General features: G+C 40.6%; 1 protein-coding gene across 1 annotated transcript; it reads right to left on the bottom strand.

The window, feature by feature from the left end:
- Positions 1-526: 526 nt before the first annotated feature.
- ddc (dopa decarboxylase) lies at positions 527-13504 on the bottom strand (the record flags this gene model as incomplete). Its single annotated transcript, XM_079227225.1, has 13 exons — positions 527-724; positions 2507-2608; positions 4937-5035; positions 5132-5151; positions 6467-6543; positions 7456-7523; positions 9351-9445; positions 9724-9790; positions 9929-10072; positions 10573-10707; positions 12869-12988; positions 13089-13202; positions 13304-13504. 13 exons carry the CDS (start codon positions 13502-13504, stop codon positions 527-529), a joined length of 1440 nt encoding a protein of 479 aa, XP_079083351.1.
- Positions 13505-14174: the final 670 nt, after the last annotated feature.

Raw genomic sequence — 14174 nt, 5'->3', positions numbered from 1 at the left:
TCGGCTCTTGCCTGCCATTATATATTAACTCTAATTAACTAATTTAGCTAATGACGTCTGTATTAATAATACATTATGCACAAGGGTTTTGCCTTTAACTTCAGACTCTATGACGCCCTGTTGAGCACCCACCCATAAAGTCATTCACACACACAATGTGCAATAAATTCAACACAAACCAACCCATGTTTAGTTTTTTTCGCAGAAGACACAGAAGCGGCACAGACAGAACAGACAGGTCCACAGCGGGATGATTGCATTACAATGAGGACAATAAATCTTTAAAAAGTGGGCGATAAAAGCAAAGTCAAGGGAGAAGTTGCAGGTAGAAATATGTAATATCTCCTGCATTCTTTTCTTTTCATGTATGTTTTATAACAAGTCATTTTCACACGCATTAACACGATAATGACCACTGCTCGTTCATTCCCTTTAAGACATTTTACATCTGCAACATGGAACTCTTTTGGAGTTTGTGTCCTACTTTTGGCATTTGGGTGGACGGCCCCCTTTTCCAGCCTACTGGTCAATGATCCTCTTGCAAAAGCTCACAGGACAGCTGCGTGATGTGCCGCCATGCATGCTGGATGTGTTTAGAGTCCGTCCTGCGTGAGCAGACGGCGAAGCGCAGGACAAAGAGGCCGGAAAGCTGGCAAGGCACCAGGTGGATCTCTCTGCTATCCGTGATCCTCTTCAGCAGAAGCTGGTTCAACTCATTGGAGCCCTGATAGGAGACAAGAAGGTACAAAACAAAGCTCACATTGTTTAGATAACAGAGAGGATCATTGGGTTACACTGTTGGTCATGGTGCACTGTATAGTGTTTTCTACACTGTGAGAAATGCACTGTGAAATTCACAGTAAATAACTGGCAGCCATTGCCAAGTAACTTACTGTAAAAAAAAAACACAGCATATAACTAGCAGCTAAATTACAGTAAATAACTGGCAGCCATTGACAAGTAACTTACTGTAAAAGAAAAACACACACAGTATATAGCAGCTAAATTACAGAAAATAACTGGCAGCCATTGACTAGTAACTTACTACAAAAAACACAGCATATAACTAGCAGCTAAATTACAGTAAATAATTGGCAGCCATTGACAAGTAACTTACTGTAACATAAAAAACACACAGTATATAGCAGCTAAATTACAGAAAATAACTAGCAGCCATTGACTAGTAACTTACTACAAAAAAACACAGTATATAACTAGCAGCTAAATTACAGTAAATAATTGGCAGCCATTGACAAGTAACTTACTGTAACAGAAAAAACACACAGTATATAGCAGCTAAATTACAGAAAATAACTGGCAGCCATTGACTAGTAACTTACTACAAAAAAAACACAGTATATAACTAGCAGCTAAATTACAGTAAATAACTGGCAGCCATTGACAAGTAACTTACTGTAAAAGAAAAACACACACAGTATATAGCAGCTAAATTACAGAAAATAACTGGCAGCCATTGACTAGTAACTTACTACAAAAAACACAGCATATAACTAGCAGCTAAATTACAGTAAATAACTGGCAGCCATTGACAAGTAACTTACTGCAACAGAAAAAACACACAGTATATAGCAGCTAAATTACAGAAAATAACTAGCAGCCATTGACTAGTAACTTACTACAAAAAAACACAGTATATAACTAGCAGCTAAATTACAGTAAATAATTGGCAGCCATTGACAAGTAACTTACTGTAACAGAAAAAACACACAGTATATAGCAGCTAAACTACAGAAAATAACTGGCAGCCATTGACTAGTAACTTACTACAAAAAAAACACAGTATATAACTAGCAGCTAAATTACAGTAAATAATTGGCAGCCATTGACAAGTAACTTACTGTAAAAGAAAAAACACACAGTATATAGCAGCTAAATTACAGAAAATAACTGGCAGCCATTGACTAGTAACTTACTACAAAAAAACACAGTATATAACTAGCAGCTAAATTACAGTAAATAACAGGCAGCCATTGACAAGTAGCTTGTAAAAAACACAGTAATAACTACATAACTTCAGTAGATATTAGTTACTGTAATTTTCTACAGTACTTTTTTGGGTACAGTGATTTTTTACAGTAGATTCTTGGTCACTGTGATTTCCCACAGCACCTTTTGTGTTACTGTGTTTTTATACAGTACAATATGTATTACTGTGATTTTTAAAGTAAAGCTTTGACTACTGTAATATTTGAATGAATACACAGTATTTGACAGGGAAATAGTTTACAGTAGGTTACTGCTTTGACAGGCGTTTTTTTACAGTGTGGAAATTCGTTGTTACCCGTGTTTAGGAATGAGCTGATTAGTTTATTCTCATCATACCATAGCTTTTAACATGAGACCATTTACAAAGATTAAATGATGACTCACACTGTAAAAAATGTTTCTCATATATCCCATTGGATGCTAAAATAAAGTAGAGAAGTAAATCTCTCTCGTCGCTTTATGAGATCTGTGTGTGTTCTTTAATGTTGGAAGTCGTTACCTTGAGCCTGAAGCAAACCAGTCCCATGACGACCTCGGCACAGATCTCAAACCTCTTGTCCGCTCGCACAAAACTCTCAAATTCTTTGGCCAGGGCCACGTGCTGCAAAGAGGAGACATAAATACAATGTACTGTGCATACATGAAAGTACACTTGAACTTCTCTTAATGTTTGAATTAGTCTACAGAGATTAAAACGCATACTTTCTGTGATGCTCACTAGGTGGCAGTGCTGTTTCAGTGCTGTGAGCCTGTAGCTCTCGAGACCGTCTATGCATTAAATGTAACCAAGTGTTGATAACAGAACACACTACAGTAATAGAGCGTATTCAGGGATAGTACACATCTGGTAGAAAGCACTGCCGAGAAGCAAAAGTTCAAAATCATGAAATGGTTTGTATCCAATATCTGTTCCCAGGAAATGTAAGTGCACTCCTTTTAATTAATTTTCAAATGACAAACAAACTCCGACAAACACATTTATCTTATGGTCAAATATCCCAACTGGACATTGAATGCATCGTGAAACACTAAACGTGCATCACTACATCTGATCACAATTATATGGACCAACTTTTCCTAATGAGGCTGAAACAGTGGCCTAAAAGACTGACTGGTTGACCACCACTTTGTTTCCTAATTCCCAGCCAGTAATTCATCATCACTCATAGGTGTTTACAAGCCAATATACTATAATGACCTCATTGTCTGTTGGGATAATTACCGTAACATTTGAAGTCATTAAAATGCCACGTTTTACAGGATAATTATCTCATGGGAGGATAATTCATTAGAGTTTATAAAGGAAAAAAAGACAACGTAGAATTTAAATTAGTTTTCCAGGAAAAGACTAAACTCACAATTGGTACATTTCACATGCTGTATTTCCATTTGAACATCATGTCTGACTCCACAAGATTTTAGCAATAAAAAGGATCAAAAACAGGGCTCAAACTCTTCCATCTCATCTAGAGGACAGATGTACAGCGTGGCTGCAGGGTCCACTGCTGCTTCTGCCGCTTCATTACAAACGGAGAGTGAACACAAAACAGGCTTATTTGATTGACAGAGCAGACTGGAGGGAGAGGAAGAGGAAGACGAGGGGGAGAAACAGGCACGAAGGGGAGAAATGCTGGAAAATGTTGCTATAAAAAGGAGATGCAGACCAGACACATGTGACTGACAGGATATGCTGATGGAGGCAGAGATGAGGGCAGTGCATGGACCTTAGTGCTAAGAAGGATTAGGTGGGGTGAGGCGTGGAGGGGAGGGCGGAGATGGCATTTAACATGAAGACCAGGCATATGTGAGTTTTATATTTCCTTTGGGAGTGACTGACAAGGAATGAGAATGCTAACCACTGTGAGCATTGCGCTAATCTCTCAGTCATTTATAACGAAGGGAGGATTTTGATTAAGGTACTAACACGACAAGAATACCACTGCATGCAAAACCATTGCATGCATACAAACAGCCCTTTATACCATTAATAAGCATTGGTTAGAGATACATACATACTATCATAAAGGTCAATCAACACCATACCTGTAAGCTGAATTTAGTGAAATTCATTACAGAGACCAGGGCTCTCAAGTTTTTAAGATAGGTAAGAGTGACATATCCCCCTGCCCCCGCCGCGCCTCCACCCATGCTGTATGCCCACAGACCAGCACCCCTCCCCCCCATATAATTATTAGCTTTATTTTCATTGGTTGCTGGATTACATTTCACCCAGATACAACAGATACGTTTTTCTGATTGGCTATTCGCGTAGCCCATTTCTTTTTTTCGATTGGCTGATGAGTGGCACCTCACAGCAGAACTCCAGGGGATTCGGGGGAGACGTGCTTGATTCCTCCATGGTGAGGGCAGCGCGACCAGGTCATGTTTGTGCGCTGCGGCACATTAAATAGCCTAGAGTTTTTTTTCAGCGTGAGAAATACGATGTGTGGCGGGAGGGCGTGACTTAAGACCGAAATGCGTGACAGTCACGCTCAATGCGTGACACTTGAGAGCCCTGGAGACACTACTCAAATGTGAACCAGAAATATTAAAGGAATAGTGTGAAGCATTTTAGGGATCTATTTAGATCTGATAGCCTGGAATGAGCTTTTCATTTGCACCGCCATTTCTCCAAAGTCCCCCGGTACGGAAAAACCTAACGATTCCCATTTGACTACCTGAAGGCCACCGTAGTTCTTAGACACACGTGTGTCGGTAACGTGAGCAAAACCGTGGTGCGTAATCCCTTGTATCCGTTGCTCTTAAAGAAGTGTTATTATAATTATAATAATTATTAGGATGGCTTCTGGTGTTGCACTATCAGTTGGTTGCAACACCGGCAACCAGCAACCGCTAGATGCCACCCAATCGTACATGCTGTCCCATGAAGGGCAAAGATGCATGGTGGATCTTTCAGCTGGTCTCCTACCTTGCGTATATAAGCCTGCAGGCCTTGGAGTCCATACAAACGGAAGACGAACCACATCTTCAGTGAGCGAAACCTTCTTCCCAGTGGAATCTGCCAATGCTTCAGGACGGAGGAGAGCGGTTATAGCGTTAAGGTCGGCACATTTGAAGCCAACTAGCAAATTATAGAGACTCAATTAACAATGATTTGTCTTACCCTATAATCTGTGATCAGCCCTGTTGACAGGAGAAACAGTTCAGAATCAGTACAAACAACTATAAAATGTCACGTCACAAACTAGTTATGGAGATTATGAATGCTGCATCAAGCTGTTCTAGGGTCAGTCTGCATTCTCGTCATGGATCATCATACTGACGACAGAAAGTAAAACAACAGAAGAGAACCATTGCACATTAATAGCTTCATAGCATTATCTATTGTAAAGCTATTTTGTATTTGGGATTGCCTTTTACTGTCCAGGTGCTGCTGTCATTACGTCCACACTGACTGCAGACGTCTCATCCCTTCAGAATGGGACCTGCGTTAGCTGGTGCTAATAACCGCTAATTAGATTGAGTGGTCCTGATTGTGTGAGCAAAAGGCTTTTGTAAGGTGCCTCCGTGTGGTGGGAGGTATAGCTGTTTGTCTTCCTCTCCGTCTGCTTGTCTGTCAGACAAATTATAGGGCAGCTCTGCGCCCAGCTGCAGGCTGTAGGAGCAAATCCACCAGAACACAGTGGTAGCAGACACATACGCACACACACACAGCATCATGTTTGGGGATTTTTATGAAGTCAAGTGGGATTCATCTTCATTTTGATGATTGATCTTGATGATGATTTTCATGTCATAATTTGCAGCAGCTGCCCGATCCGCTGTGCAGGAGCGTCTCCTCAGGCCTCTGATTGACGACAGGCTGCTAAACGCTAACGTTAGGCTAGCTGTGATGCTAACGGGCACTTCAAACTAGACCGGAGAGCAGCCATGGCAGCTCACATTTTTATTGCGGAAATTTTAATTTGACATTATTGATAAAAAGTGATAGTTATTATTTTCATAGTAGCCTCTAATAAATACTCATTATTGTATTATTATTATTATCAATTGAATGTCTGATAGACACATCTAAAATAAATTCTTCAACTTGTACACACACACACACACACACACACACGCACACATCTTCCCTCTCAAGCTCTAAAACTCACAGAGGTCCTCACACACACACACACACACACACACACACACACACACACACACACACACACACACACACACACACACACACACACACACACACACCTGTCTAGCTGCCACACATGCCTCTTGATGCCTGTGTTTATCTGCTTTAGTTTACACTACACTACACTTTAAGACCTTGGTGTCCCGCTTCAGTAGTTATTGTGTATTTTGGCTGAAATGGGCACAATAACCTCACGATGTGAACAGTAAACAAGGTCACAACTGTTCCTTTCTGCCACTGTGTTATGCAGAAGACCCCACATTCATCCGACCTGATCTGTGATACTTGTAAGAAGTGAAAGGACTCGACCTGACTCCTGGTTTTCGTGCTTCAGGTAGAGCGGGTCCACCTTGAAGGCTCCGATGATGTCCTCTCTCTTCTTCACCCTGTGGATGAGATCAGACTCAGATCAGACTCAAATACTGAGACAATGAAACTAATAGTTAAAAGGTGTTATATTACTTAACCACTTTAAAAAAATACCAAAAAACATAATCATAGCGTTTAGCTCTTTCTATGAAAATGCTGTTTTGATGAATATGTATGTGGGTATGTATAGTTTTTTTGTTAAACTAGTTAAAGAGCAGCTACAGACTTTCAAACTTTGCTCATCAAACTTTCAAAGTTTGCTCAATGCTCGTATAGATATTAGCTGTAACGCCGGTCTGTATACGTTTTGGTAGTTTGAATATTGGATTAAATCTAAAGGCGCAGAAATGAGAAAACTAAAATCTCACTGAGGAAAGTGAGAAGGTGATGGAAAAAGGTTCAACAACATTTGGGGTCTCGTTTTGTTTAATGCTGACAAAAGGGGCATCGGGGAGGCGTAGCTCTATTTTCACTGTGCAAAAGAATGTAGTGTAGATTGATATCGGATTTAAATTGACTATTGAAAAATGGTAAATATTAAATTACAAAATATTGTAAATATCATTAATTATTCCATACCATGCATAATTCATTAACGTGTAATCTTGTGTGGCCATGTGGACCTGGTGAACAGAAAGTTGCTGCTTCCAATCAGAACATGTATGAAAAGGAAATAATTTCTCACCCTTAAAGTGACCTTAGAAAACATTTTCATATCTAGAATGTAGCTTGAACATTCCATTCCTGAGCCATAGCTTATCCTATTTCGGGTCGCGGGGCGCAGGAGTTTTTAACTTTTCAAACTTTTAATTTTCATGATTTAGACACTTTTCTTTAAATATATTTCATGTCAACTTGACTGAGAGTTTGCCTATTGAGCACTGAAACGTAGACAGTACTCACACAGTATATTGACGTGCATAACTTACCACATTGCAGAGCAGTCAAAGTTGACTAAAAGCCATTTGTGTGGGTTGAAGTTGAAAGAGTCTGCAAACTTTAAAAGAAACAATAATGAAGTGGCATTGTTTGATGATATAACGAACATGAAAACATCAGTAGTTTCAGTCAAGTCTGCATATATATATATATATATATATATATATATATATATATATATATATATATATATATATATATATATATATATATATATATATATTTGTCTTATTGCAAGATCTAAGAAGTTGCCAAGAGGAAATAGAAATGTAATAATTGGTCAAGAAAGTGCTAATATTTTCAGATGTTATATCTGGACAGCTTGAAAAATGTGTTTTGGCCAAAACACACCCAATAAAACATCTTAATTCACCATTACTGATGCAGAGACAACCTTTTCCCCAGCAGCATTATCTGGACGAACGCAGACACCATTTATTTGAAATGCAAAAGAGGAACATGCAGCCAAACAGCTCACAGAGCGCGACGAAGAATAACCCTTTCCTGGCCGGGGTTTATTCAAAGAGAGAGAAAACCTTTCCTTATCTGTTCTCATGCGTTTGTTGGCTATCTCTTGTAATATCCTTTTCTCTGCCTCCACAAATGCAATAACACAGCGGAGAGAGACAATGAGAGACAGACTCCCGGCTGACAGTTGCCATGCTGACTGATTTAAAGGAGGGCTGGTTGCCTGCTCGCCCATCACCCATATCCTAGCAACCGACCCTTCAGCAGGGCTGCAAAAAGATCGGTTCCTCCTTCATGTTCGAGTCCAATATTATGTTTAACCTTTTAAAGCTTCAAAATGAAATACTATTACGACAGTATATGGATTATACTAACTTTATCTGCACGTGGATTGTGAATTTAGTAATCCACTCCTTCAAGAATGACCCTAACAAAGAGAGTCCCACTCTGAATACAGGGATGATATTACAATGGACCTTTACAATATGGAGAAGATAACAACATCTGTCAACTGCAAACTGGAATTTGTTTTGGCATATTGGGAAAAATGGGTTACATACGTCACACCCCATAGACCTGATTTTATTTTCACAAATCAATGAATGTACAATAGAGAATAGATCACTCTCTAGTTATACATAGTTTTTATTTTTGTTCTTTGTTTCATTCTGTTTCTTTTTTATTGTTTATTCGATGTTTTTCACCCCTTGTTCTATATTATGTATAACTAAAATGAGCATCATCTAAAAATGTGCACATGCATTGTCAATTGTCTGAAAAACATCTGTAAATGTCTAATTGATGCCTATTACCAATAAAAAACTGTAAAACACAACATGTGTCACTGTTCATATCCAACACCTGACTTTAGTTGAAACAACAGTTGGTCCTTTTACGGTGGAGTCTGTTTCCTCTGCCTCCCCACCAACACTGTGTGTCTAATAAACAGTGATACATATATATAAAGGTCTAACGCTGCCTCAGGAAATTGCTCTGTCCTTATCTCTGCGTCTCTGCACAGCTCGGGGAGCAACAGCTGCCTCGGCAGCCTCAAAAGGCAGATTGATGCTCCTGCACCGACGCCAATTGTTCGACCTATTACTCGCTCCTGCACGTTTCCTCCTTGACATTAACGTTTTGCTATTTTGAAACAGAAATAAAGCAGCTGGATACAATCAGTATGCAGTTAGTGTTTTCTTTCATAGATGCTATGAGAGATATTTCACAACCAATTACACAGAAACAGGTTGTCTTGTCATTCAGCAGCAGCATGCATCAATGCATGTGGATGCTCACTTTTTGACTGCACTTAAACCGTATTAAATCCGTCCCACGCATAATCAAGGTTAAAATCCAACCGTGTCACAACTCTGTTCATGCAGTGTGTGAACATGAATGCTTGCATGTTTTTACGCACCTCAACGCCGTTCAACAAAGGCCGGAATTCAGGACAGATGAATGCACTCCCTGCATAAGCTGCATCAATGTGCATCCAAATATTTGCCTCATTACCTGGAACACACACAAAACAGACGGGTTATTAACATCCGTGAAATAATGACTTCTGGCAATCCAACTGTGGATTTCTACAAACACATATATTCATAACACGTCAATCTATTAATTGAAGTTATCTATTTGTATCTGGGTATTATTGAGGATACAATACATACACCCTGACGCCCTTATGATTTGTTGTTCCTTCTAAACACCCATCAAAGTGTGTGTTGTAAAGCTAATGCAGCCAATAGGACATGACAAAGTGTGTTCTGATGCAATAGTTGACTCACATATGGGCCCCAGTTCGGTGATGTGATCAAAAGCACAGGATGGCGTGGTGCCAAGGGTCGCACAGAACTGAAAGACACCAACATGCAACTCATTAACACGCGTGTAACTCAATGGAAGAAATGAATCATATCTAATGTTGGAGATGGAGTTGATTTGTATGCCGGACAGTTGGCTGGATGGATGCAGACGTGTGTCTTTTCTTACGTAGAAAGGGACGAGTCCAGCCGCTTTGTCCTCCTCCAGCATCTTCTTCAGCATGCTCCCTCTGACAGCGTAGGTGCTATCAGTGGGAACCTTCCTCATCGTCACTTCTCCAATCAGAGAAGCACGCTCCACTGAGGAATGAGCCTGAGGAAGGATGTGCAACATTTGTGCAAAATGCAAAGAAAGCAAGTTGTTTGATGGCAGGGTTGAATCAGATTGAATGATTTATAATGGTGAAATTGTTTTGTGCTTCAATGCTATATCCCTGATCATCTACAATAGAATACTAAGCAGAAAGAAACACACACATAAGACATGTGCACCCGGTGATTAGATCTAAAGGGGGTTCTTCAGAAGCACAGCAAGCTGCTCTCCCCATAAAGGTCTGTGTGGCCCTCGGGCGACATCCTAACCCAATCACAGAGTCATGCTGGTATTAAACCTGACCAGAGCCAGCTACTGCCTGACTGACTCTCCGTCTCACTAAATCACTGAATAACTACGCCACTGTTACTGAGGTCACCGTGCTGACCTTGTTGACTGAGACAATATCTGAGTTAAGTCAGAAATGTGGGGGTCAAATTAGAATCAGAGTAAGCTCAGCCTTTGCATGAGTGAGGTTGGGAATGTATCGCTGCGCTTACTTGCTCAGATGTGTACGCCACCAGTTTGGATCGTAATTCACTTTCTGACATGTCGGGGTTGGCGGCCTGAATCCTTTTGAGTGCTTTACAGCGGGCGGCGAGCAGCGACATCAGGGTTGCCTCACTGGCGGTGCCCTGTTGGGAGAATTAAGAGGGAACTTGCAAAGCACTGCCTCCAGACTTAAATGTTACCTGTATTATCATATTCCTATTTGGCTTAATTTGATAGTATGAGTTGTTGCATCGTATTAATGCACCGTTGCACTGGGAGCAGCTGAGTGTGGGCATGGTTTCCATTTTTCAAACATTCTGCCGTGACAAAGATCCAAGTAGGATGGATGGAGTAAAATGCAGGCTTCTTCTTTTTCGTCGTATAATCAATCCACTTCAATTCCTTTTCATGCACCCACACCTTTTGCAAACACACACAGCTGATATCCTCTCTGATGGGAAGTATAGTGACACCTCCACATCCTCATTAGAGAAGACATCTGAGTCTCCACCAGCAGGAAGAATTGTTTGAGGCAACATAATGAAGTGAACCGTGCCTTCTGAGGTTTCTGTGGGCATTACCACAAGAAAGTCAATAATGTGTTTAAATCGTTCAATCAGTGTGCACAAATCAATCAACGGCTAATATGGATGTGTCAGAAAGAGCAACCGCAGAGTAACATAAGCTGATTTTTAAGAGGTTAGGGACCAAAGAAAATGGATCCATAAGTCAAAGAATCCATCAAATTGTTGTGATTAACAGCTTTAGCTGCTCAAAGGAGCTGAACCAAACACAAGGACCGTTTGAAACAACCCAACAAGGCAAACCTCAAGCTTCTAAACGTTCCAGAGTGCACTTTCTGTCCCTAGACTTTGAACCTGGTCGCCTTTATTTACAGTCCACCAGCTCGTATTGACCCATCTACGTCTCAGGGACTCACACGTGGGTAAAAAGGGAAATCTAAGGTCAATGGAAGGGTCTTTTTTCAATGTGTTGGTATAAGGTTTATAATAACAGTCTTACAATGTGCTGTCACAACACTCATTAGCCCTGCTGCAGAGAGAAGAGCCCCATCCGTTGCCATAGTGAGCTGGTAAGCTGCACTTAAAAAGGAGTGTGGCAAGACGAAACAAAAGCACAATGAGCCAGATGAGCGTGCACACACACACACGCACACACACACACGCACACACACACACCAGCCCTCACACTCAGGTGGTCACAATAAAAGAGGCATGAAAAGATCTGTCATCAGAGTGCACTCTCATGCTCCACCATCCCATGAACACACACACACACACATGCACACACACATATATTGATAGCATCCTCTGCTGCTGCTCCTGCGTTTCAGTCACTGGAACACTAAACTAGTGTTGGCTTTTTGCCACACGAAACAACCCCAGCGCCGCCATCTCCGTCTGCCTGTGGATGACATATTGAAAAGGCAATTTCCTGCCAATTTTCAGCTGGCGTGAACCAGGGAGAGAAAAAGACGACAAATCCATAGTACACAAATTGCTGATGAATATGTCTTTAGGGGGACCTCGGTTGTGAGTCATGGTTCCTGTAAGCCAATAAAATGTCAGCCTTTGACTTAACACATGTTGAAAACCACAGAAGAGTATAAACGTTAGCGGGTTGGTTTGACTCCTTTGACTGTAGGACAACTTGGTAGCACTTTATAATAAGTACACACTATTTAGCATTAGTAAAGCATGAATAATCACTTAATTTATCATTTATAAAGCATTATTCCAACATGAACACTCATTAGTATGCAATTCATAAACAGTTATAAATGCTTCATTCTTGATTAATAAGCTTGGGTTTTCATACTTTATAAATGATGGATTCCCCATTTCTAAATGAAGTATTAAGGACTTATAGATGATTAATAAGATCATTTATAAAGTGCTAGTAAATGATAAAAAAAGATTTAAATCTTCACTTTAGATGAGGTTACAGAACATACTTACATACCTGCAAACTCATAAGGGGTGAAAAAGGTGACAAGGTGGGCGCAGTTTGATTTTATTAATTGTGAAGAGAGGGCATGTGAGCAATGTTTACTGTAATTGATCTCCTTGGAGAGACGTTTCGTTTTTTTTCAAGCAAGTCTGAACTGTAACGGAACATAACGGAACTTTAACGCCAATACACAACCCAAAAATGTTAGCTAACGTGATATCAAGCTGACTAGCTTTCCATTTAAAAAAAAGTTGGAGGGAAATGAAGATGCTGATTGGCCAAGACTCGACACGTCACATCAAGGAGGCGTAAAGTCCCACAAAGGAAACGTACCTGGATGACACCTCCTCCGAGGCCTTGAGTCCCGGCTATGAAATGCTCAGGCAGCTTTAGCATCTTGCCCAGCCAATCTAGCATCACTGTCTCCAACTCTGTGCAGGCCGGGCTGGCAGCCTGAAAACACACACACACACACACACACACACATATAAATATGAACTGCATATAATACATACAGTGTCAGACACAGAGACACAGCAACGTGTTTTGTTACCCAGGTGAATCCAATGGAGCCAATGGCTCCACATAGCATGTCGGCCAACATGGCAGGGTAAGAGCTAGCAGATGGAAAGTAGGCATAAAAGTATGGACTGTGCCAGTGGGTGACCTGGAACAAGATGCAAATAATTACACACACACTCACTAATCTGAATTACATTGCAGAAAGACACAACTACAACGCCGATGTGTGCAAAGGTATACGCTCACCCCTGGCATTATGACCCTCTCCACATCTTTGATGATGTCATCGTAGTTGTCAGGCTCCAGTGGGGCCTCGGTGGGGATCAGGGAACGAAGATACCCCGGTTCCACGTCTGGGTAGACCGGACGCTGCTCCACGTTCTCCAGGTAGTCGGCCACATAGTCCACCATCTCCTTCCCTCTGCGGCGAAACTCTGCTGCATCCATCGAGCCGCTGGAACGCAGAAGCATTCATCTCTCAAGAACGATGTTGTCGATCTCTAACGGGTTGAACGTTGACGTTTTTATGATTTCTTTGAGTCAAAAGCGCAACCTTTGATCTGACTGATAGGAATGAGTTGACGAATAAATAAGTAACCGCCCTTATGATGAAGTCCCGCTTGTTATATAATGTATTATACCAGTTCAGCTGAGGTGAGACGGACGCCGTGGTTGAAGATTACCATGCAATGCATGGCAAATAAACATTACACAGAGATTTTCTTGTTCCTTTTTCAGCTTCTTAAAAGTATCTTTGTTTCTGTAAATGTTTATTTCTGTACAAATAAAATACAGGACAAGTGAAAAAAAGGTGCTTTTTCCTGTTGTGAGCAGTTTCATGTACCAAAGCTAGGCAATTTACACCAAGACAAGATAAGGATGAGGAAAAATATGGACTTTTGATTTTAGGGTGAACTGTCCCTTAAATAAGAGCCAAAGGATCTTGGACAAGTTAGTTTAGTTTATAGGTAATACGGGCTAGGAAAGTAATGGTTTTTGAAAGTTGCATTCAATATCAATGGAAAACCACATATTTGTTGCCCATTAAAACCAAACATTATCAACAAGTTCAACACGAGAACATAAAGTAGTGAGAGCTTAATTTCGATAAACTATA

This window comes from Taurulus bubalis (genome assembly GCF_910589615.1).
Source record: "Taurulus bubalis genome assembly, chromosome: 12".
NCBI classification, from domain to species: Eukaryota; Metazoa; Chordata; class Actinopteri; order Perciformes; family Cottidae; genus Taurulus; species Taurulus bubalis.
Note: the sequence above shows the minus strand (reverse complement) of the source record. Positions and strands in the feature narration are given on the sequence as shown.